This window comes from Bos grunniens, chromosome 10 (genome assembly GCF_055505025.1).
Source record: "Bos grunniens cultivar Pamir isolate PY7600 chromosome 10, Bosgru_T2T1.0, whole genome shotgun sequence".
Taxonomy (NCBI): domain Eukaryota; kingdom Metazoa; phylum Chordata; class Mammalia; order Artiodactyla; family Bovidae; genus Bos; species Bos grunniens.
Window position 1 is genome coordinate 77,044,135 of NC_141174.1, and position 24,974 is coordinate 77,069,108.

The window sequence follows — 24,974 nt, forward strand, 5'->3', positions numbered from 1 at the left end:
TCTTCACTGTTGCACGTGATCACAGGACAACACCACATGGTTCTAGTTCACTTGATGAGATCATCTAGACTTTGGGTCAGCACTGTGGGCCATGCTCATTGGCCAAGGCCCACAGTTACAACCCATGGTCCAGTCCTACCATGCACCCTGGCTGTCAGCACCAGTCCTCATGGCACAAGCCCCCAGCCTCCTTTAAGTCTGGCTCAGCTGGGTGATTCATGTTGATACATGACAGAAACCAACACAATGTTGTAAATCAATTATCCCCCAATTAAAAACTAAAAAAAAAAAATTATTTTAACAAAGCTCCCTGCATGCATGCTAAGTCGCTTCAGTCCTGCCCAACTTTTTGTGACCCTATGGACTGTAGCCCACCAGGCTCCTCTGTCCATGGGATTTCCCATCAAGAATACTGGACTGGGCTGCCATGCCTTCCTCTCAGGGATTGAACCCACATTTCTCATAGTCTCCTGCACTGGCAGGCAAGTTCTTTACCATGAGCACCACCTGGTGAAACTCCCAGTGCAGACACAATAAACTTTACAGAATTACCCACAAGGCTCTGTGTGTCTGCTTGTGCCCTTCTTTAATGCACTTACATTCTGCTCTAGAAGCGTATCCCCTCCTTCATGTCTGAGATTTGTGGGAAATAGAGAGATATGAGAATACAGTGGCTCATTCACATCTGGGTCAGGAAGGGGGGCTCTAGAATCTGGAAACGTAGACTGACAGTAAAGGGGACAGACGATGACAGCTCCTACTCTCCTCCATCACAGCTGCACTCAGGAATCAGTGAGGAACAGGGAGGGAAAACTCTTCACACACTGTGGTCAGGAGCAGCATTCAAGGGATTGCTTGAGAATTGTTCGAATCTTTTGCAGGACTTCACTCAGAATAGAACAGAGGTGGCTTGTCATCATATTTGTACATCTGTCCTAGAGTCTGGAGCTCCTGACTTCCTTTTTATTAGCTACTTTTCCAGGCCTAGATATATAGCAATTTCCATTCCTTCCACCCTCCATATGGTCATTCATTCTTGTTATTGGTAATCCTACACACAGCAGCTGCACTTAAGCATCTTTTCCAGAGAAACCACTGAAGGATTTACTCCTCCAGGTGGATCTGTTGACTCAAGCTATTGCATGGAGATCCTAGGTTTGGAAAATTTCAGGGCTCAACAGAAACCACTGACTTCAGCTTAAAAAAGAGTGGCATGATATGATCTCATTCTTCCAACAGCCTTGGAGTAATAGAAGGAGAGCTTGGGATATTGCAAGGCTGGAGTCACATTGGCCATGAGGCAATGAACCTTCCTTGTCTCAGACTGCATGTCTCTTCCCAGACATGGACACAGCATCTCCAACAGTCAACTCAGCTGCCGCATCACTCTCTGCCTTGTGTCATCATCCCCTCTCCCATCACTCATTCTTGATGACAGGAAGCCATGCAAAGTAAACTTCTAGGTTATTGCATCTGTATCCCAGGTCAGAAAAAGGCAATCTTTATCACCACAGTGATGGCTCTTCCCAGAATCAGAACCAGAGGGGTGTATAGGAGATGACAAATGACAATTCTCACTTAGGGTAGACACTTCGGCCAGGTGTTTCATCGGACTCGTTAAAATCTTGTGGCTAGGGCCAGATCTACTCTTTGAGTGTGAGGATTCAAGCTTCCTCATTGCTGAAAGATGTTTAGGCAGGTGTACTAGCTCCATAGGTATCCACTCACTTGGAATATGTAAGTGGAAAGGCGTGAACCTGATTCATTTCCTGATCCAGGGCTGCTCCCCAGCCCATACCCAAATAAAAGCACCACAGGCCAAGCCAGTTCTTGAGAAGTTCGTAGTGAGGGGAGGCCTTCAGAGATCTGAAGCCCAGTGGAGGGAAGCTGTGTCCCACTGAGCCGGCGTTGCAACAGGAGGACTCATTGACGAGGTGAGGCCTACAGTGGAACATGGGTGGGGAGAGAAGACAGAGAAGGGATGGGTTCTGATCAGATAAGAGTACTCTCAGGTGAGTGACAAGGTGGACAAAGGAGGGACTCAATATGGAGAGAGATGCTAGGGGCTGGGGGCACAAAATGGGGCTTTGGAGGAGATGGGGATGGAGTCATGGGTGGGATGAAATGCAGAGAAATAAATAGGGACACAGGGACTCCGGGACACAGAGGGATCGGGGTGAGGGAGAAGAGATGGAGCAAGGAATGGGAGGCACGAGAGACAGAATGAATGAAAGAGGACAAAGTTACAAGCTGAGGGGGACAGAGCCGTAGGTTTAGGGAGTGTGGTCATAGCAGTTGTGGGCAGACAGAGAGGAGAGGAGGGAAAAGACGCATGGGGAGGGAGGAAGGAGACAGTAGGGCAGGAAGATGAGATCAGTTAGAAGAAGCAGGTGTTCAAGGTGAGACTCCTAAGACATTCATGAAGCCACATCAGTACTGGCTGATCCCAGGCCCAGCTGAGAAAGTGAAGGCAAGTGCACATTTGTCCCCTTCACAGAATGCTTGGAAATTAACCCCTGAAATCCCCTTAAATTCAGAGGCAGCCCAGGAAGGTTAGAACTACTTTATCACACCACTGGGCCCCGGGCCCCAAGGAACCTCCTTAGAGAGGCTGTGGCCAGGCCCACCCACACCCCCACACTCTCCTCTCGGGTAGGGCACTTGCCCCTCTCCCAGCTTATACAGTTTTCCTGGCTCCTCTTCAGGAGTGGGGCTCTGGATTCTGGGTCCTCTGAAGCCAACTCCATGGAGACAGAGGTCACCGTGGATGGAGGTAATTTGGGAGTTCCCTAGGAGTCAAACAGCCCAAGTGGCCCATCAAGCCTGTCACAAAGCTTTGCATTTATCAACCTTTACTGAGCAGCCCCTTCCCCAGGGAAACACTATACAGTCTTCTCCCAATTTCTACCTCTTGCTGACACCCCAACACTTTGCCTCTCATGACAAATCAACTGCAAAAGGGTAAAAAGCTTTTGAGGCTGTTCAGGTTCCTTTTGATGATCCCCATTTTACAAGACTTTCCATGTAGCTTTCTGTCCATCCCACCCTCATACAGCCAGCAGCCCAAACTGGGAAAGAAAAGGGTTCCCAGAATTCTCTGGTGGACCAATGGTTAGGACTCTGTCCTTTCACTGCCAAGAGTCAAGGTTCCATTCTTGGTCAGGGAACCAAGATCCCATAAGACACGAAAGTGAAAGTGAAGTCGCTCAGTCGTGTCCGACTCTTTGCGATCCCATGGACTGTAGCCTACCAGGCTCCTCTGTCCATGGGATTTTCCAGGCGATAGTACTGGAGTGGATTGCCATTTCCTTCTCCAGGGGATCTTCCCTACCCAGGGATCGAACCCAGGTCTCCCACATTGTAGACAGACGCTTTACCGTCTGAGCCACCAGGGAAGTCCTTAAAGTCCATAAGACATGCGGTGCAGTCAAAAGATAAGAAAGGGGAGGGGTTCCAACGCCTGAGCACAGGCTGTACTTTCCCAGAGGGTGGCTCTGACTCCCTTGTGACCCTCTGGTGCAGTCCATAGTCTGGACTTAGGTGCACACAGGGCTGGGCCCCCGTCTCCCGCTTCCACCTCCCAGCCTCTCCACATTATCACTGTTTCCTCAGCCCAAGGACACACACATTCTTCATATGTCCTTTCCCACTCCAGTTCCCAGTCCTGGGTCTTCTTAAAGTGAGGTCAGACATAGGTAGGTACCTGAGAAGAGAAAGACCTGGGTGTCTGTAGTTCCTGATTGGAGAAGACCTAATTACCTAATTAATCTGGGTTGTTCAGTGGTCTCTGGGCTTCAGCTATTTTAGGAGACCCAACCCCTACCACCGGAGAAAGCAATGACAACTCACTCCAGTACTCTTGCCTAGAAAATCCCATGGATGGAGGAGTCTGGTGGGCTGCCATCTATGGGGTCACACAGAGTTGGACACGACTGAAGTGACTTAGCAGCAGCAGCAACCCTTACCACCACCGATCCTTCTTCCCCCTAGAGCAAGCCCCAGTGACCCTACCCTCACATCAGGGATAGCCACTTGTGCCAGCTCTTCTGGTGGCTTATCACAGGGGCATTAATTGTTGACCAGAACGCCTGTGTGAAAGGCAACAGCTGGTAAGAGAGGAGGACAGGGCACCTGAGGGATCTAGGAACGTCAAATCTGCACTCTCCCCCGGAGCCAAATACCTGTCTTCTCCTGAGAAGAGCTAAGAAAGTAAATCATGAACTATGGTTAAGACCCAAGTGCTAAGAATTCTCCCCAACAGATGCAACCTCTAGAGTCATAATATAAACCAGACCTTGAGAAGAACTCCAGGAGAGGTGAGGGTGGAGTTATTATGAAGCAACAGGAAGAAAGGGGTGGAGTGAGGGGGAATCAGGGAAGGTTCCAGAGCAAAGATTTCCTTGGGGAGAGTTTTAAGCATAAATAGGCCATTTCCTTCGCGTGTCATCAGTGAGAGGAGCTCTGGTGGGTTGTGGAGTTCGGCTATCATGGCGGAAGTAATTCAGGAACGTGTAGAGGATCGACTTCCCGAATTACAACAGCTGGAGCGCACTGGACTCTTCAGTCATGCGGAGATTAAGGCAATCATTAGGAAGGCTTTAGAACTAGACTACAGAATACAGCGAAGAAGTCTTTTAAAGGATGACTTTATCAGATATGTTCAGTATGAAATTAATCTTTTGGATCTGATCGAGAAAAGGAGAGCTCGCGTTGGATATACATTTAAGAAGGATGAGATTGAAGATCCTATAATACATCGGATACAGAGTGTCTTCCGACGTGCATCAATTAAGTGGAAAGATGATGTTCGACTTTGGCTGTCTTTTATAGCCTTTTGTGGGAAGTGGGCTTCCAACGTTCACCTTGGCAAGATATTTTCTTCCTTGTTGGCCTTTCATTCAAACAAGCCAGGTTTGTGGATTTTGGCGGCCAAATGGGAACTGGAAGACCGCTTTTCTTCAGAAAGTGCAAGACAGTTATTTCTTCGGGCTCTGTGCTTTCACCCACGTTGCCCGAAACTTTATGAAGAATACTTTAGGATGGAGCTGATGCATGCTGAAAAATTGAGGAAGGAAAAGCAAGAGTTTGAAAAAGCCAACATGGATGTGGGGAATCTCGAGCATGCTGAAGAAATCCTTATGGGCGAGTTGGCACGGATCATCTATAAGAATTCTACAAGTATAATTAAAAGTGCAAAATTTCGTGTGTCACTGCTTTCAGTGGCACGGCTGTTCGACTTTGCCAAAGATCTGCAAAGATAAATTTACAATGACCTTAAGGCTCTGCACGTAGATGACCCTGTCACTTGGGACTATGTGGCCCGGCAAGAATTAGTGATTGAATCACAGCCAGTAGAAGAGCTGCCTACAACCAAACAAGCCAAAGCAAAGGAGGTGGGCTGCCGGGAGGAGAGGAGCTGTGCTGTGTACGAGGAAGCGGTAAAAACTGTGCCCACAGAGGCTATGTGGAAATGTTACATGAACTTCTGCATGGAGAGGTTTACTAAGAAGACAAGCAGTCGCCTCCTCAGAAAGAAGAGTCTGGAAAGAACCATGGTTGCATTCTGGAAGGCACATGAGCTCAAACTTTTACCAGAACTCCAGTACAGGCAGTTGAGCAAGTTGTTGCTGCATCACCAGTTGTTAAAGGAATCCCTGGAGGTGGCAGACGCTGGGGTGAAATTGTTCAAAAAATCAGTGGAGATGTGGCAGGTGAAGCTGGAGGCCCTGATTACGTCAGAGAGCCACGAGATGTCCAAGGGTTTTGAGCAAGCCTTTGAGTACCTGAAACCTCAGATTTGCCTTCCATTGTGGCTTACTTGGGCCCAGTGGAGTGAAGATGCCGGAAAGCAAGAAGAAACTGAAGCAATCTATAAGAGAGATATCTTTGGTCTCCCAGGAGCTGACTCAGTCCCTGTGAAGGAAATGTATCTGAATTGGGCTTATCGAAGTGGTGGTTACAAAAAGGCCAGAGATGTGTTTAAAAGTTTACAGGAAAACCGTCCATTTTCAGTTGATTTTTTCAGGAAGATGATCCAGTTTGAGAAGGAGCAAGAATCCTGTAAGATGGAGAACTTAAGAGAGTATTATGAAAGGGCTTTGAGAGAATTTGGAACTAATGATTCTGATCTCTGGATGGATTACATCAAAGAAGAATTGAACCACCCGCTTGGTAGACCTGAGAACTGGGGACAGATCTATTGGCGAGCCATGAAAATGTTGCAGGGAGAGTCAGTAGAGCAGTTTATGGCTAAACATGCTTTGTATGAAGCCGGCCGTTTGTGAAAAGAGGAAGAGCACAGTCACCTTTGTGAAATAGTGCTATAAGCCCTCCGGGCAGATTTGTTTTATGCAGTCATCTGCAGTTTGCTGAGATGGTGTCTCGTTTTGAGGCCTGCTTTAATTTTGTTGACGTGTTAATCTTGAATTCCAGAAAAGGGAGCTGCTGTTTAATGGCCAGAAGCCAGTTGTTGAGGCCAGACCTATGAAGATCCCAAATGTTTTTCAAAATACATGGAAACGATGTAACTGATCTTGTTTTACTACACCTTGTCATGCTTGAGTAGCTCTAATCTAGACCTCAGGTTCAGTTAAAATGGAGAGGAAAACACAGTTCTGTTTATTTTCTCCTTATAAAAGTATATGTGGTGTGCATTTAGTGTAAAAGTATGGAGGGGATAGAGTAATGTTGCAATTTTATCATCTGGACTTAAACTCACTCGTATGATGTCCTTTGTTAGAATTGGATTTATACTGTTAGATCATTTATTCATTCGTTCATTGAGTCCCTGTCATGGGCAAGAAAGAAGACAAGCTTTTGGGATGGAAGTGGGGGTTAAAGGAATAGAGCTGATGTCCTGAGTTGGTTGAAGCAGCAGAATAGGATGCTAGGTATTAGGGGGAAAGTTGTCCTTTAAGAAGATTTATAAGAAATTACAAAAGTGTTTTTGTCTCTGGGACTGATCTGGAGAGAAATGTTTGCACTGCAGAGACCCAGTAACAAGGAAAGGCAGGGGTAGGGAGGAGCTTAGAGAAGGGCTTCAGAGGCAAGGATGGAGGGTAGCTTACAGCAGAGATGGGCATTCTTGGAGCAAAAGAAGCAGTTGTTTGAGTTGTATATCCTTCAACGTAACATGATGTTACTGGGAGAAGCATTCAGTACAATTTTACTTACAATGTTTCACTTAATATTATGTTGTTTTCCATGTTATTTCCATGTTATAAATAGCCTTGAAAACATGAAATAAATCCATAGCATTCCATTGAAAAAAAAAAAAAGCATAAATAGGGTCCACACCTCCAATTAGGGGTAGAGGATAGGCAATTCAGAGAGAAAAAAAGGCCAGAGACATTACACATATGGCTGAGCACTGTGTGTTTAGAAAATTCCAAGTTTCTCTGTGGCACCGGGGATAACACAGAAATAAAATGTAGGCCTTGGGGGACGTCTCTTGACTATCATGCAAAGCATTTCTATTTATTAAAAAAATATATAGACAGTTACCTTGAACTCAAGGATGGACAAGACACAAGCAATGGAAAGAACCTTCCTGCTGGCATCCCATTATACACCTGAGGAGAATGAGGGTCAGGGTAGACCCAAGGTCAGACACTTGTGTCTTGGTGCAGAAGCCAGTGTCAGATCCCCACCTTCCCAGGGCAGAGTTGTCACTACACAGTGTCGCCTGGTGTGCCGTGCATGGGGACCTGACCCTGGGGATGGACCCCCCAAAGGGCTTCAATTTCTCATTGTGAAACAATCCCCTTCTTCCTCTAGCCTTGGATTTCCCCCTTCTACTTCTTCCTGCTGTGCCCCGTGGTGGGAGAAGGCGTTGCTGCTCACCCCACCTATTGAGTTAGAGGCCTGGGGACTCATACTGGGGTAACATCAGGGGCACTTATATCAGAGCAGCTAGAGTGAGGAGCAAGGAGGCAGGGTGAGGAGACAGGGCAACCTGTTTAGGAAGAAGGCTGCTAGTCCAAACAGAACCCTTCCCTCTCCTTAAAAGGCATCCCATGCTGGTTCTACCAAGGAAGAAAGGTCTCGAAAAAAGTCATTTGCTTAGAAATTTCTTGAGTCACACATCTTCCATCTTCTGCTTTCTTCCTGGTGTTAATCCCTAGGACAGTTCCACGGGTCCAACACTGCTCTTTTCTCTACAGGTGGGGATATAGTCAAGAGACAAGCCATATGGGTGGGGAAGTCAAGGCAGGCATCTAAGATGAAGAGAGTCAGCCTTAGGGAGTTTAGGAGACAAGTCTCACATCTACTTAAGTGGGGTCTTTTAAGGAATCACTAGGCTAAGCTTCTTGACCTACTGGCTGATCTGCTTTGAGCTTTGCATTTAACAGTGTCAATGCCTTCCCTCATTGCAATCTGATCTGGCTTGTGTTCTTGCTTCCTGAATATTAATTTCATTCTCCAGAAAGGCTAATCCTTAATCCCCCTCTGCTTTCTTGGTTCTGCTGCAACTTTTGTCAATGTGTGTAAATTTATGTATACACAGTTCCTCAATGTGTTCACTCAAAAAGTCTGGTAATAGCAACATCCCAAAAGTGACAAGCATGCTTAGCTTTTAGCCAGAACTTGGCTTTTATTTAAATACTATGTACCATCCTTAAAAGAGCCTTGGAGAAATGGCTCCCTGAAGAAATGGCTGCCTTCAGGGCTGGGATAGGGAGTGCAGAAGAGGAGACTAGAATATCTTTAACCAGAAAGCAAGGACATACCCAAAGAATGATGGGAACGTCAAAAGGACACAGAAGTCAGTTTAAGGGGCTCCCAATGGCCAAATCTGTGACAATTTGAGCATCAAGATAATAATGAAAATAACAGATAACATAAACAACTAAAAAAGTGAGAAACCATGATGCTACACTGATATAATAAATGAATAAGTTGATAGTTTGATAAAGAACAGGGTATTGGCATAGTTCCAAAATAGAGTAAGTCTCCTACATAGGAAGGAGTTCTATTCTGAGAGCATGTTTGTAAGTCCTCTTTTTCATTAGTCCAAAAAAGTTAGCTGAGGGAAGCAACTGACACAGCCTGCAGTGTAGTACTATAGTATAACAGGTTTATAATACTTTTCACACAAATTAATGTAAAAATAAAAAAATTTTAATCTTACAGTATGGTACCTTGAAAAGTAGAGTAGTACAGTACAACAGCTGGCATATAGGGGCTGGCATCAAGTGAACAGACGAGAAGAGTTACTGACAGAGGAGGGAGAGGAGGTGGGAGATGGTTCAGCTGAAAGATCATCAGCAATAGGAGATGGAGGACAGGCTGAATTTCACTCATACGTGACATTGATGGCACAGGTTCTGGTTCCTTGCTGGATTCAATTCTACCTGTTGTTCAGCCATTCAGTCGTGTCCGACTCTTTGCAACCCAATGGAATGCAGCATGCCAGGCTTCCCTGCCCTTCACCATCTCCTGGAGCTTGCTCAAACTCATGTCCATTGAGCTGGTGATGCCATCCAACCATCTTGTCTTCTGTTGTCCCCTTCTCCTCCTGCCTTCAATCTTTCCCAGCATCAGGCTCTTTTCTTGTTTTTTATTTTTTAACTTTACAATAGCTCTTTTCTAATGAGTTAGCTTTTCGCATCAGGTGGCCGAAGTATTGCAGCTTCAATTCTACCTACCCTCTTGTAAAAATGATCCAGTGATGTCTGGGTAGTAGCCCTTCTACTCTCATTTTAAGTGACACAGAAGCACTGGATTGCACTCTGAACGGTTTCTGCAAGCTTTGTGTGTCTTTCTATGCTCTGGTCCTGTGGCTCAAAAACTAACAGTGTCTCCTCAAGTAAAGAAAATCCCCTTGCCATTTCTTGTGTCGTGAATTTCATCAGTTCTTCAGTTACTTCTTCCTCTTGTGTCCCTTTGTCCTTTCTCTGGGCCTCCAGTTCCATCAGGTCTTCATTAGTAACTTCCTTGTGTTGCACAGAAAGGAGTTCGGTGAAATTGTCCTCTTGCGGATCTAAGTCCAGCTTCTCACTGAGGGTCACTAAGTCACTGAAGACCTCTTTGGACTCTTCATTCACCTTCTCAAACCCACGAATTGTGAACAAACTGTGGGCAAAGGTGCTTCCAAACCCCGTTCTCAGTAACATTGGAACCTCACGCCAAGCAAAATCAAAATTTTTTATGGCCTTGTAGATATTATAGTCCTTCCAAAATTGGCACAAAGTTGTTCATGATTTGTCACTTGCCTTTACTGCCTGATGAAAAATATGACATAAATAATATTTCCTGAAAGTCAGTGTAACTCCCTAGTCTTTAGGTTGGATGAACAATGTAGTATTCAGTGGCAGATGCACTACTTTGATGTTGAGATGAAAGTCAGCCATGAATGGGGGGTGTCTGGGAGCACTGCTGAGCAGCAAATGAATGTTGAATGGGATATCCTTCTCCAAGCAATATTTCTCTACCTCTAGGATAAAGTGATGGAAAAACCAGTCCTGGAAAATGGTTTGCGTAACCCAGGTTTTGGGGTTACTCTCACATACAACAGAAAGAGTACCCTTGGCTATGTTCTTAAGGGCTCTTGGGTTCTCTGAATGATAAACTAAGAAGGATTCAGCTTCATATCCCTGGGAGCATTGCCACCAAACAACAGAGCTGGGCTATCCTTTGCTGCTTTATACCCTGGCATCAACTTCTCCTCTTTACTGATGTAACTTCATCTGGCATCCTCTTCCAGTATAGTCCCAGCTGTGCGGTTTGTAATGGTTGAAAACTTTCCAAAACTCAATTCTTCAGTTTATATTTAAAAAGTGATAAAAACTAATTAGGATAGGTGCTCCTCTCAAACAGGGTGTTTGCTCAGAAGAGGAAAGTGAGTGTCTGGATGCCTTGTTTGATGCCAGTAGAGGCCCTACATCCTGCTACTTCTCTTTGTTCTCTTAAAAGCCAAAATTCAACTGAGTAAATTTGAAGATTCAATTGGTTTTGTAAAATCATTGATGAAAGGGGCAGCATCTCATCTAGTATACAAGAGAGGTGCTCCGAGGAGCTGGCAGTGGAAGGGTTTTATAGGCAGAAACTGGACGAAGCAAGAAAGTTATTAGTAAAAAAAGAGGAAGGATTGTTTCCATCAAGGTTCCCCTGCTGTTTGATTTCAGAGTTTCCTCATAAGAAGAACTGACTTACATAATACCTGCCTCACATAGTTCTAGTGAGGGTTAAATATATGAGCTTTTCGTAGAATGCAAGGTAACACTGATTATTACAAGTATTATGATGATGTCAAGTGCATTTGTTTTACTGGTGGGTAGCATGTCTTGAGCCAATGCCTAAAGTGCAGGGAGACTGGAAATGTAGAGGTGGGTGAATGACAAGAGAAGGCTGGTAATTTTTAATAAGATAGCAGTGTCCTAGACCCAACACCAGTGAAGGTGGTTGCTGGGGTCTGCGAGACAGCTGGCCTCCTGCTGCTACCTTGCTATGGTCTTTACAGACCGGGACCTGGGGACTGAAGTCGATGAAGAGGGACTCTGGGGACCCAAGTCTCGAGTGAAACAAGGGTGCATTATTTGTAACAGCATATACTTATATATTTTCATACAAGGAAGCTTTAAGTAGCAAAAATAAAGTTGAGCAAAAACAGAACCAGGTGAATAACAATCATCACAGGGCCAGAAGACAATCCACATCCTGAGTAATAGGGACATGACTGAATAGTTTACAGTAAAGTAAAAGGTCACTGAAGGGAATCCACGCGTGAGCTCTGTCTCCTGACCTCAGTCCTGAGAACTGTGTGCAGCTCTGCTCGTTCCTGTTTTCCAGGAACTGATAAGGAACAGAGGGCCCTTGAGAAACAGCACACAAAGGAAGAAAACAACATATAGGATTCCTTAAAGTTGAATGTCCCCTGACACTACCTGATATTTGAAACCATAGGATCTGAAAGTGATCCTGGTACCCTTGGGTCCACTTTCTATGCAGGCAACATAGCCATTTTGTGAGCGGATACAAGTCAGTGTTGCATTGATGGTGGAGTTAGACAATTTTACAACAAAATATTGGGTGCTCACAGTTAGTCGTCTGTGGACAGGTAAAGAAGAAAGGAAACAGAAAGCCCAGGATAAGGGTATTTCTGAAGGTTAATAGCTGCGAGGTTGAGGTCAGGTGCAGGGTGCTAACAGCTGTCACATAACCTTCTCTGGAAGTGCTTTCCGGGTTCTATAAAACCTACTTAGCACCTGTTCATGAGACAAAATTCTGTGGATAAACAGAAAGTACAGTGGAGCAGCATCCTTCTGGGGGACCCATCTGCTCTGCAGGCTTTTGCAAGGCAGTTCTTGGAGCTGGCCCAAGAAACAACATCTTTGGGATCCAGATCATTGCATGGGAACAATGAAACCTCAATCCTGTCTTGGGCAGGAGTAAGAACCAGGGATGTCAGAAAAAGCCAACTTGGGGACAAAAGGCCACATTTATCAAGTTTTGCCTCCTAGAACAAATCTCTAATCCATTCAAGTGAGTTAATATTTGACCCAGTTGGGCCCAAGGAAGAGGTGAATGACTCTCCATGTTTTGTCCAAGAGTAGTGTCCTTGGTTTGTGTGTCCCTGACAAGACTGAGGATTTTCAGATCTCGTCTCTCCACCCTGTCCATCTGACCACTGTATGATCAGAACTGGGAGGGGCCTCCAGGTTCACTCAGCTGGAACCTGTCTCGGGGAACAAACAGAATCCCTCTGCAGTTGGAAGGAAACTTCTAGATTTTTGTAAGATTCTTCCATCTGGATAATCTGTTGTTTTATATATGTTTGTTTGTTTATATGTTATTTCTAGATGTCCATCCATCTCAATGAACCTATTCCCCCACCCTTTTAAAGCCTCTGGGCCCAAGCTCATGAATTCAGAAGAAAATGAATTAGGTTCCAAAGTCTAAAATGAAAACAGATTTCTTTAGGGGATATTATATATGTTGATAAAAGCAAACTAGTGCAGCTGGAAGCAAGCGGAGGTTTAGGAGAGATTCCTAAATTGTGATAAAATCCCCAAAGAAGGAGAGGCAGGGGCTGAAGGGCATCTGGAAGGCCCCACCCCACCCCAGACACAGACAGTGTACGTGGCTTAACAAGGGAAAAACAGAAGTCTATTTTTAGCTCTGTCTTCTTTCTTTCCTTTTTAATATTTATTATTTATTTGGCTGCACTGGGTCTTAGCTGAGGCATGGGAGATCTTCCATCCTTGTTTTTAGCTGCAGCATGGCAGATCTTTTTTTTTTTTAGTTGCCATATGTAGGATCGTTAGCTGTAGCATAAGGGATCTACTTTCCTGACCAGGGATGGAAAGCCCCTGCATTGGGAGCTTGGAGTCTTAGCCAGTGGACCATCAGGGAAGTCCTAACACTGTTTTCTTATAATGTGCATGCGTGCATGCTCAGTCTTATCTCCTTCCCTGCTATTTACTTTCCTTTAGAAAGTTTCGGGGGAATTCCGTGTCAGTCCAAGTGTTTAGGACTTTTTGCTTTTCGCTGCCAAGGGGGAACTAAGATCCCACAAATCATACAGTGCAAACAAAAAAAGGAAGAGAAAGTTCTTGGATGCTCTTTGAAAATAAAGTAAGTGGAGCACACCCAAAGTTCAAAGGAAGGTACACTGGCTGTAGTTACTCATAATCCAATGTCAAGGTAATTTTTTGGTGCATAAATTTTTATGGATCTGTTGAGTACAAAATATTGCCTGTGGGGAAAGGAAGAGAATGTTAATTTTTATAAAGACCAAGGGATTGGTTTGAGACACAGGACAAAGTTAGTCTAAAGAACATTTGGAACAAATTCCACTGACAATTAAGTGCTTGGATCTAGAAGAACCTGATGATTGTGTGCTTGGGTGAAGAAGGATCTGTCTAAATGAGTCTGACAATCCTTGACCAAATGTGAGGCCCTGCACTTTTGGCCTACGCAGATTCTGTACCATAAATATTCTGTCCTTATTTGTTTTTTTTCCCACAAATATTCTGTCTCTTATTTGTTTTTTTCCAATTCCATTTTACCTTTCTTTTTGGGAAATTTAGAATCGCAAACACGAGTGTGGAAGGTGTGAGTGGGGGAGCAGATGTTAAATAAAGGTGGCCATGGTGTGTGTTTGCTAGGGTTTGGTTTCTGGATGTCTCAGGGAGTCATGATTAGAGCACATGCATGCTAAGTCACTTTAGTCATGTCAGACTCTTTGCAACCCCATGGACTGTAGCCCCTCCGGCTTTTCTGCCCATGCGATTCTCAGGCAAGAATACTGGAATGGGTTGCCTTGCCCTCCTCCAAGGGATCGTCCCAACCCAGGAATCTAACCTCACTCTCCTGAGGCTACTACATTGCAGGCAGATTCTTTACCACTGAGCCACTGGGGATGCCCCCAAGATTTCAATAAGCCTAAACAAAATTTAGCTGAGTTGTTACAGGATGAATGTGCAAATTTTGTACATCAGAAATAAAGATATTCCTTTACCTCCCCAGACTGGAACATGAGGACCTTCAACCTCCTAACAAACAAGTACCTTTTTAGGGAGCCAACCCTGAGGTAGGGTCAGCGTCTTAACTAGAGGTGAAGAGGGCTGGGCTTACACACTGAGCCTTAAAGGATGATGCACACCAGTGAGACTGGGCTCAGATCACCCTGACATCTCTTTCTTTCAGCTGGTGCCTTGTGACACCAACTAAATCTATACAAACTTATCTTTACAATTCCATGCTCACTGGACTTTTGCTAGTGAAATTAGAATGGCTCCCTTATGCTTAATGAGAGCCACGGAATTTCAAACTTTTATAGCTAGCAACTCTCATTTCATAGATAAGTTTATACCTGGAGAGGAAAATGACATCACTCACTAAAACATTTATTACTGAGGGTCTGCTGTGAGGCAGGCAGTATGATTCAAGTTGAATAATATATGTCTAAAGCATAGACTGTTTGGACAGAGACTGTTGCTGAGCCTGCCAGCTCACACCCCTTTCTGTCATCAACGATATCCCCTGTACAATACTGACTCCTACAAGGACCCACCGTTTCCTCTAAGAGAGGGAAACAACATTTCTATCCATCGTTGCCACCTAATGACTCTTTTGGGTACAACCAGCTCAGGTTCTACTAGATTTTTGAACTCTGGGATTCCAGCCTCTGTTCACAGTGTGACCATTAAGGATACTTCCACCCTTAACAGCCTGCCATTCTACAACTGCTTTTGATGTTAAAAGGCAATATTTTGTCCATTGCAGAGCAAGAGACTTAACTGATTACAATTCAAGAAAAGTGTCTTCCTATATACTAGGAAGAAAATACGCACCCAGGAGACTGAAAATACCATGTAAATGTAAAGAGCTCAGTGCATGGGGAGCATGGCAGCCCAGCGGCTGTGGCGGAGCAGTGGCCCCGTAGGACGGCTTGTTGCTGTTTTAGGTGTGACTCTCCCAGTCGTCTACCACTTTCTTGCTAACCTCCCCAAATTATTTTTGCTGATTCTATTACAAATGATACTCTTATGTGCTTAATGGAAACCTTTTCAGAGACTATTTCAATATTGAGGAATGACCAAAGAATTTCTTGGTGTATAATCTGGTAATTCTTTGGCAATATACCAAATTTGTCTATAGCATGATAAACAGATAAAGATCAATGCCAGATGCTGATTAGAAAGGGAGATCATTTCACTCAGCCTGTCACATGGCTTCCCATGTAAACTGCAGAACCCCAAATGCTCTTATATTTCTAGAGTCACAATTGTACTCCCAGGACTGTTTAGCATCATGACAGGCTTAGTGCTACAACCGGTGGCCTCTTTAAAAGCTACAAAAATATTTAATATGAAAATATGTTTACTGACTTACACACAAGAAAAGCACAATATAAAAACAATAATTTAATGTCTATGACACTATACCATTTATCTTTCAATTTAGGATTCATAAAGATTATAGTCAGAGAAGGCAATAGCACCCCACTCCAGTACTTTTGCCTGGAAAATCCCATGGACAGAGGAGCCTGGTAGGCTGCAGTCCATGGGGTCGCTAAGAGTCGGACATGACTGAGCGACTTCACTTTCACGTTTCACTTTCATGCACTGGAGAAGGAAATGGCAACCCACTCCAGTGTTCTTGCCTGGAGAGTCCCAGGGACGGGGGAGCCTGGTGGGCTGCCGTCTATGGGGTCGCACAGAGTCGGACACGACTGAAGCAACTTAGCATAGCATAGCATAGCATAGCAAAGATTATAGTATATCTAAGAATAAATTTAAGGTCAAACTTTCATCCCATTATAAGAATTTTGCTGCATGTGTGATTGCCAAAAAATCATGAAAAAGTGAAAGCAAAAGTTGCACAGTCGTGTCCAACTCTTTGAGACCCCATAAACTGTAGCCTGCCAATATCCTCTGTCCATGGGATTCTCCAGGCAAGAACACCAGAATGGGTTGCCATTTCCTTCTCCAGGGGATCTTCCCAACCCAGGGATCAAACCCGGGTCTCCTACATTGCAGGCAGATCCTTTACTAACTGAACCACTAGGGAAGTCTACTTCTTGGGGAATTAGGTCTGTTTACTGTCACCTCAGGGTGAAACTGCTCTCACTACTCTTCTCACAGTCAACTGATGGATTGACTTGTTCGGGAATGCTGTCTTCACCAGTCCTCTCTGATAACCCTTCCCTGGGCTCAAGGTTTCCTGAAAGTCCTTCTTAGCTCTCAGAGTATATCTTACTGTCTCTTTGCAGTAAATTGGCACTCCCGTCCTTTCCCCATGGATTAGCGAGGCACTGGATGTGTCTTAATGGTCTTTGTGTTCTGGGACCCAGCACAGTGCCTGGTACCCAACAGGGGCTTATGTAGTGCTTGTTATTAAATTAGTTAATAAATGAATTAAAGAATGTGAGTGGATTTTGAGTTGCAACAACTGATAGAAAGGTAAATTCTCAGTGATCCTCCAGGATAGGAAACAGCGGTTGTACTTGGAAGTTGTATGTATTCAGGAAACATTTTTATAGATGTTCCAAAGGAATCAATTGAGAAGACATATGAGACGACTGAGGAAAGGAAAAGAAAAAAATATATCTAGTGACAGAGGATACCTGATTCATGACGTCCTGCCAGAGAGAAAAATCCTTGTCCTTTTAGCCTAATTTGGCAATTCTGTTCTGTGCCTTTATTACATCTCCTTTTGCCCTTGGCAGGAGCCTTTGTTGGAAGAGATGGTGATGGTCCTGAGCCCCCTGTTTTTGGTCTTCATGCTGGGACTGGGTCTGACACCACTGACCCTGGCTGAGGATGACCGCAGATACCGACACTTCCTGATTCAGCACTTTGATCGTAGTCCAAAGGGCCAGGATAACAAATACTGTGAAACGATGATGGAGAAACGACACCTGACCAAACCCTGCAAAAGCATCAACACCTTTGTTCATGGCAACAAGAATGACATCAAGGACATCTGTAAAGATAAGAATGGAAAACCTTACGGAGGCAATCTCCGAATAAGCAAGTCTCCCTTCCAGGTCACCATTTGCAAGCATAAAGGAGGGTCCACCCGGCCTCCATGCCATTACAAAGCCACCAAAGATTACAGAGTCATCGTTATCGGCTGTGAAAAGGGCTGGCCCGTCCACTTTGATGAGTCCTTTGTCCCTCCACACAAGTAGTCCAGAGCTGGTTCTGCTCTTCCTTCGTAGCATTTCCCCCTGACACCGTGGCAACATTCATTGCTAGGAATCCAGAAAATGAGCTGCTGACCTTTTCTTTTCTGCTTTAGAATATACTTCATTAATAAAAATGTCTCTGAGTCTTCTCACTGATTCTTGGTCTATTGATCTTTCTCCATTTTCCCTGTTCAATTGAAAGGGCTGAATGGGAAAACAATGCCTTTTTCCTTGTCAATCAGTTCCTGATCAGGCATTCAAGGAGTGGACGTTACTTTTCACTGAAGGTAAAAATGTTAAATTCATCTTACAGAGATTGTTGGGAAAATTCCAAGGCTTAAGGCCCCTAAGCAGAATTTTTAGGAGGAGCAAATTGTTTTTGCTGTCACCTAATAAGCCAATATTACTTTTACAAATGTTAAGCCTTAGGAAGAAGAGTTTAGTACTAAATACCAACAGATAAATTACACTTTCTTTCCCTCTTTCTCTCTCTCACACATACACACAAACACACCCACCCACACATTGGTAACCCTGCATAAATAACAAAACCCGTTTAGGGTAGCCACCTCTTACCTTAAGTAGAAAATAATTTGATATTGTTTTGATTGGAACACTTGGATATTCTCATGATTATTTTATATAAAGATAAAAGACTGATTACTACATTATTTTCTCTTTAATATTTTATTAACTGTTGTCCAGTAACTCTGAGGTCTTAGGAAGGTCATACAAAGATTTCAAGCTTTTCCTTTGTTCTTCAACTTGATATGTTTTCAAATAAATACAAGCTTAAGTTAACAGACAGTCTCTGTAAAATATGCTAGTTAATCCCTGAGTTCAGTGTTACCTAATTTCATCAACAGATGCCTGGATATCTTACTTAGAAAGTAGTTAATAAACTACAGTTATGCATCACTAGTTCTGCCATTTTATGAATGACTATCATGGTCAGAGTATTCCCCATGGTGGCCTCCCCTGCTGCCTACATGCCCTGAAATAGACCAAAAGCCCTGGTTCCTCAATACTTGGGTTATACGCCTGTGGTATATACGCCTTGGTGCCACACAGAGCCCAGCCTCACTGAAAGTATTCAATTTATGGAGGAAGGGATGGAGGAGTAGGTTACTGGTTCATCTATTTCAAAATAGAAAACATTATCATTTTTTTCCAAAGTAGGAAGAAGAATTTTCCAAACCTCGTTATTGGAAAATTTGTCTTACTATAAAAATCAAAAAATCCTTAAGAAGCAAGATGTTAACAATGTTTGATAGACTATCTGAATTTTTTTTTTTTTCTGGTTTTCCAATCAGGGGTGAAAGTGAAGTCGCTCAGTCGTGTCTGACTCTTTGCAACCCCATGGACTGTAGCCCACCAGGCTCCTCCTCTGTCCATGGGATTTTCCAGGCAAGAATACTGGAATTGGTTGTCATTTCCTACTACAAGGGATCATCCCAACCCAGGGATCAAACCCATATCTCTTGGATCGAACTCAGGTCTTCCACATTGCAGGCCAACTCTTTACCATCTGAGCCACCAGGGAATCCCAATCAGTGGTCATGTGTATTAACTGTTTAGTCACATCTGACTCTTTGCCACCCTATGGACTGTAGCTGGCCAGACTCCTCTCTTCGTGGGATTTTCCAGGCAAGAATATTGGAAAGTGATAGTCACTCAGTCATGCCCGACTCTGTGACCCCATGGACTACAGCCCGCCAGGTTCCTCTGTCCATGGGATTTTCCAGGCAAGAATACTGGAATGGGTTGCTATTTCCTACTATAGGGGATCATCTCAATCCAGGGATCAAACACACATCTCTTGCCTCTCCTGCATTGGCAGGAGGATTCTTTACCACTAGTGGCACCTGAGAAGCCTGCAATTCAGTGTAGTTGTTATTTTATCAGATTGAAGGGAACAGAGGAAGCCAAGAGAAATGGAAATCCTAAAAATGATCATTGCTGACACCTACTGGACACTTAGGCTAGGCATTGTGATAAGCACTTTACACTGATTTTATCGTTTCTTCTTTACAACATTCCTTTAAGGAGAAGGACCCTATGGACCTTGCCCCCACACCACGTCCTCTGCCTGCCTTTTGTCTGTGGAAAACTTTAGTCAAAGAATAAGTTTAATGAGAGAAATGAGAAACGTGGAAACAAAGGGAAACAGTCAAAGGAGACTAAATAATAGTGTAGTCAAGGAGCCTTATTTCTTTCTCAAGGGCTATAGATAATATTCTGAGCCATAGCCCGTGAACTGTCTTACAGATACTAAAACACCAGGTGGAGAAGTTAACATCATGATGACCAGACTGTTCCAAGGACATGAGCTACCACAATTCCGAGAACTGGCCACAAAGAAACAGGAACAAATGGATGCTGGAACTGAAGACTAGCTGTATCTAAAACAACCAACATGTCGCTAGTCAAACCACTGATGACCAATCTGAAGATGACTGTCAGAGATGACTATGCTGTTTCTGCATGTAGTCCCCCACCCCTACTTGTGTCTGTAAAAGCTCTTGTCCCACTGGTTGCAGGGGTAGGGGGAGCCGGCCTTTGGATGGATGTCCACCACCCTCCCCCCACAGTTGCAGGCATCTGAAATAAAGCAAACTTTCCTTTCCACCAATCTGACCTGCTTATTGCCTCTTAAGTGGTGAGCAGCTGGACTCCGCACACTCTTTCGGTAACATTGAAGTGAAAGTGAAAGTCGCTTAGTCGTGTCCAACTTTTTGCGACCCCATGGACTATACAGTCCATGGAATTCTCTAGGCCAGAATAGTGGAGTGGGTAGCCTTTGCAACCCCATGGACTTATACAGTCCATGGAATTCTCTAAGCCAGAATGGCTTAGAGAGTGGGTAGCTTTTCTCCAGGGGATCTTCCCAACCCAGGGATCGAATCCAGGTCTCCCGCATTGCAGGCAGATTCTTTACCAGCAGAGCCACAAGGGAGGCCTGGTAGCATTTTCATTACGGCTATTCTACTTCTGAGGAATATACTGAGAGAAGTTATTTCTCCAAGATCATACAGTTAGTGTGGTAAACTAGGTCTTTCAGATCACCGTATCAAAAGAAGTTCTTACTGAGATTAAACATGTCAGCAGAGCAAGCCGTTGGTGCAAGCTCTAACCTAAAAGTATGTGTTGTGGGGATTTGGGGATCATTTAATTTTCTGTTGTAGGCAGAAGCTTGAGAGGCACCCATGGATGTCTACATTGAACTCTGTTCATAGTATTTTTCCTTGTCTTACTAAATCAGTTGGTTGCTGTGACTGAGGCCATCCATGCTCTTGTTTGAAAAGTAAAATCTTCTCTGTAGCTAGTCGTGTTGCTAAACCATGTTGTTGGTCACAAAGAAGCAGAATGAGAGAAAGGAGACAGAATTGTGCACACTTAGTTTTGGGACAGACAACGCAAAGTACATTGTGGTGATGAAGCTCTTACCCAAGTGCTAAGTGTATCTTCAGAAGTTGCATCCAGTGGTCCTGGTGTGAGGAGTAAATCGAGCATCATTTCTTCCTGCCACCCTGCTTCCCACAACTCCTTCACTTCCCTCTCCTCCTAACTCCGTATCACGTATCTGCAGCAGCAGACACAGCAATGTGACACAGAGCTTTGGGTCTTTCTGTGCACAGGCAAAACGTGGTTGTGAACGGAGAAGGTGGCATTTAAACGAATGATAGTTATGTTTAATCCTGATCATTATTGTTAAGGATAGGCTGTAGGTGGAATAAGATGCAAATCCCTCATCAGCGTTATAATCACACACAGTGTGATCCACCATCATGAAGCAGCATCTTTGAAAACGAAGGACAGTAGTAACCGTATGTATCAAATTTGGAACTCAGCTGGGCCTAAACCTTAGACTGGATGTGTAGAAAAAGGCCCTGTCTGTTGCTGCAAAAATTCTCCTTGCTGCTTTGGGTTGCTCACTTCCTATTGAACCTGGGATGATTTTTCTTGCCCCTTGGTCTTCTCTAGGCATCTCCAAGGCAGTGATGGCTCTCCAGAGGACCCAGGCCTTTCTTCTGCTCTTGCTGCTGACCCTGCTGGGGCTAGGGCTGGTACAGCCCTCCTATGGCCAGGATCGCATGTACCAACGATTCCTAAGGCAACACGTGGACCCTGATGAGACAGGAGGCAATGACAGCTACTGCAACTTGATGATGCAAAGACGAAAGATGACTTCACATCAGTGCAAGCGCTTCAACACTTTCATTCATGAAGATCTTTGGAACATCCGTAGTATCTGCAGCACCACCAACATTCAGTGCAAAAATGGCCGGATGAACTGCCATGAGGGTGTAGTGAGGGTCACAGACTGCAGGGAGACAGGAAGCTCCAGGGCTCCCAACTGCAGATACCGGGCCAAGGCCCCACCACAAGTCAGCCGTTGAGGTTTGACTCCTTTGCTCCAGGCTATTCTCAGAGTAAACCCACGTGTTCCAGATGAAAAGATGCAGGACTGGTTCTTTTAGTAAGGCTGTCTTATCCCCTCCCCGCAACTACTGCCAATCAGTTGAAGGGCTGTACCTCCCACTGACTGCTATTCCTTCTGTCCTTCCTTCACGGCTGCAGACTTCTTGGCTCTAAGGAAAGGGGAAAGACACACACTCTCTGCTCCGCACATCCATAAACTGATCCCCAATACGACCAGTGACAGGAGTGTTGGATCTAAATAGGGTGAGTTATGGTTAGAAGGGCTGGTGCTGAGGTTGCTTAGAGGGAAAGGCCCAGGAATGCTGGAACAGGAAATTAAGATGGTGGGATTAAGAATAGACAGTGATCCAATTCGTGAGAACTAATGACCTGGATTCAATCTCACTGATAGTTTTTATAGCCTCTCCCCACTCTTCCTAAGCGTAATATCACCATCCCTTGGTATCCATGGGGTATTGGTCCAGGATCCTCCATGCCCAGGATACCAAATTGCAAGCATGCTCAAGTACCTTGTATAAAATGGCACAGTGTTTGCATCTAAACTGCATACTTATCTCTACATCATTTTTATACCTAAACAAGGTAAATTTTATGTAAATAGCTGTAAATACAATGTAAATGCTATGAAAATAGTTGACAGCACAAAGCAAATTCAAGTGTTACTTTTTAGAATTTTCTGGGGAAAAAATTTGGGGGGGGGAGGTTATTTTTAATCAGTGTCTGTGGTTGGTGGAATCCCTGGGTGCAGAGCAGGTGGATTCAGAGGGCCAACTGTACCCTGAAGTACTTTGAATCCTGGTCTTCTCATCTTGTTTAGGCCTTTTGAGCCAGGGATATCTTCACAAAAGAGAAGATACCTACCCCTTGTGCTATATTTGGCATAGTACTTGACATTCTCAGAAATGCTCTCAATAAATGTATCTCATTAGACTCTCACAGGTCTGAGGGATGGATTATTAGGCCCGTTTTTGAGGCATCATGTTCAGAGAGTTGAGAATTAGAATAGAGATTCCACAGCATCAGGCATACTCCTCATGGTAAATGAGGACAGAGAGCTAGTTTAAAGGGGAGACTTTTTCAAGCAACTCTCTGGCCTAATTTGAATAGAATAGCTCTTGTGATGGCAGCTTCAATCTTGATATTTGATTGATTAAAACAATATTTCAAAACTGGAGCTCCTTATGATAACATTCTTAATGACAAATCAATATCAATTATAATGACAATAATTAGGGAAATGGCTTCTGAGAAGGGGTGTGTGTAGTCAGAAGTGAAAACATGTTTCACAGGCTTTGGGGAAGTGTCATAAGGAAGACAAGATCCTGGAAAGCACCATCTTGCAGAATCAATATAGTTGCAGCCTAGGATTTCAAGGAACCAAAGTCTCCTGCTTGGAAAATATTCTCCAAGTCTCTATTCATATTCTGCATCCCCTTTAAAGGGACGTGTATGCTCAGTTGCTTCAGTCATGTCTGAGTCTCTGTGACCCCATGGACTGTAGCCCACCAGGCTATTCTGTCCAGGAATCTCCAGGCAAGAATACTGGAGTGGGTTGCCGTGCCCTCCTCCAGGGGATCTTCCTGATCCAGGAATCAAATCTTGGTCTGTGTCTTCTGCACTGAAGGTAGATTCTTAACCGCCGAGCCACCAGGGAAGCCCCTTTAGAGGGACAATCCTTTGCAATTCACAAACATAAAGCTTAAAGTCCCATTTTCTTTAAGATACACACTCTTTTGAGAATTGATGTGGATGCAAAACAGCTAGCTAGAGCAAGATTGACTCCTCAGTTCAGATGGAAGAGAGGGCAGACAGGAGGTATTTGGAATTGCTGAAATAAACTTCAATATTTTTACAACTTTGCTCTTGTCTCAGACAGGCTATAGCATATTTTCATTTCTTATAAACTTTATTATCTAATGAGATTTATCTTCCAGCCTGGAAACCAAGTGGTAAAATTAGGTCCAGGTGCCTACACTGACAGAGAAAGGAATATTAAGGTGGAGCTCAGCTCTTAGGGCAGTGTTGAGATAAAGCTTTCCTCTCTCTTCCCTGTGGATCCACAGGTGGTCCTGGTGACTGAAATGGCATCCACTCTAAAGGCCCTAGGCTCTCTGTTGGCTCTGCTGTTTCCTCTATGTGGGCTCCTTGTACACAGCCAGAACCTTTCCTGGAGGGAATTTATGAAACAGCACCACCTGAGCACAAATTGGGAATTCAGCAAGTACAAATGCAATGATCTGATGAGGGAAAGAGGCATTCCAAAAAACAAGAACTATCACATCTTCATCTATACCTTATGGCACAAAATTGAGCGTATATGCCTGAGGAACTGGAGAGACCCCTACAGAAATGTATATATATGGGCCCCATATCCCTTCAAGACACTCAAGTGCATCCGGAAGAACAGCAAAAGCAATTACAAAGATTACAAGAGCTACAGCTACATTGAATTCCATTGCAGCATGAATGGGTTTGTTGATGTTGTAGAGGACATGCGGTTATTAGAGGTTATCAGCAACTAGAAAGTCCACCCACACCCACAGCTTTCAGTGTTCAGTGCTCCCAAGTGGTGGCCCTGCCTACATCAAGAGCCCTTACGTTTATGGGCCAAAGGTTTCCAACCACTTAGAGTTGTTTCACGTGGTTTCTTGCTCTCATAACTTTGCCTGTGTTGTTTCTCTGCCTGAAATGCCTTTCTGCTCTCATTTATCTGATTTCCTTCTACATGTTTATTTCTGTTTGTTTTGTTTTTTAAAGATTCAGCACATATGGCATCTTTCTGACTAATCTGGGAAATTTTCTGATATTGATTCTCCTTATACCTTTGCAAGCTGAATGATCTTTCCATCCCTAAATAAATTATATCATTTCAATGCATGTGAAATTTATTTATGTG

General features: G+C 44.1%; 3 protein-coding genes and 1 pseudogene across 4 annotated transcripts; all 4 read left to right on the forward strand.

Annotated features, from left to right (window-relative positions):
* The first annotated feature begins 1,814 nt into the window (after positions 1-1,814).
* Positions 1,815-17,784, forward strand: LOC147364987 (angiogenin-1-like). The gene is made up of 2 exons (XM_086322160.1): positions 1,815-1,934; positions 17,174-17,784. The coding sequence occupies exon 2, from the start codon at positions 17,192-17,194 to the stop codon at positions 17,636-17,638; it is 447 nt and encodes a 148-aa protein (XP_086178286.1). The 5' UTR covers positions 1,815-1,934; positions 17,174-17,191; the 3' UTR covers positions 17,639-17,784.
* Positions 4,431-7,277, forward strand: LOC147364988 (U3 small nucleolar RNA-associated protein 6 homolog pseudogene; annotated as a pseudogene). The gene has a single exon (XR_015135074.1). The product of XR_015135074.1 is annotated as a U3 small nucleolar RNA-associated protein 6 homolog pseudogene (transcript).
* Positions 17,785-21,595: 3,811 nt separating the features above from the next.
* LOC147364989 (ribonuclease 4-like) lies at positions 21,596-22,035 on the forward strand. The gene has a single exon (XM_086319055.1). The coding sequence runs from the start codon at positions 21,637-21,639 to the stop codon at positions 22,033-22,035; it is 399 nt and encodes a 132-aa protein (XP_086175181.1). The 5' UTR covers positions 21,596-21,636.
* A 172-nt stretch (positions 22,036-22,207) lies between these two features.
* Positions 22,208-24,756, forward strand: LOC147364990 (epididymal secretory protein E3-beta-like). Its single transcript, XM_086318882.1, has 2 exons — positions 22,208-22,321; positions 24,142-24,756. The coding sequence occupies exon 2, from the start codon at positions 24,160-24,162 to the stop codon at positions 24,598-24,600; it is 441 nt and encodes a 146-aa protein (XP_086175008.1). The 5' UTR covers positions 22,208-22,321; positions 24,142-24,159; the 3' UTR covers positions 24,601-24,756.
* Positions 24,757-24,974: the final 218 nt, after the last annotated feature.

Excerpts from the sequence above, each read along its gene's own strand:
- LOC147364990 (XM_086318882.1), top strand. The coding sequence starts at position 24,160 with ATGGCATCCACTCTAAAGGCCCTAGGCTCTCTGTTGGCTCTGCTGTTT.
- LOC147364987 (XM_086322160.1), top strand. The coding sequence starts at position 17,192 with ATGGTGATGGTCCTGAGCCCCCTGTTTTTGGTCTTCATGCTGGGACTG.
- LOC147364989 (XM_086319055.1), top strand. The coding sequence starts at position 21,637 with ATGGCTCTCCAGAGGACCCAGGCCTTTCTTCTGCTCTTGCTGCTGACC.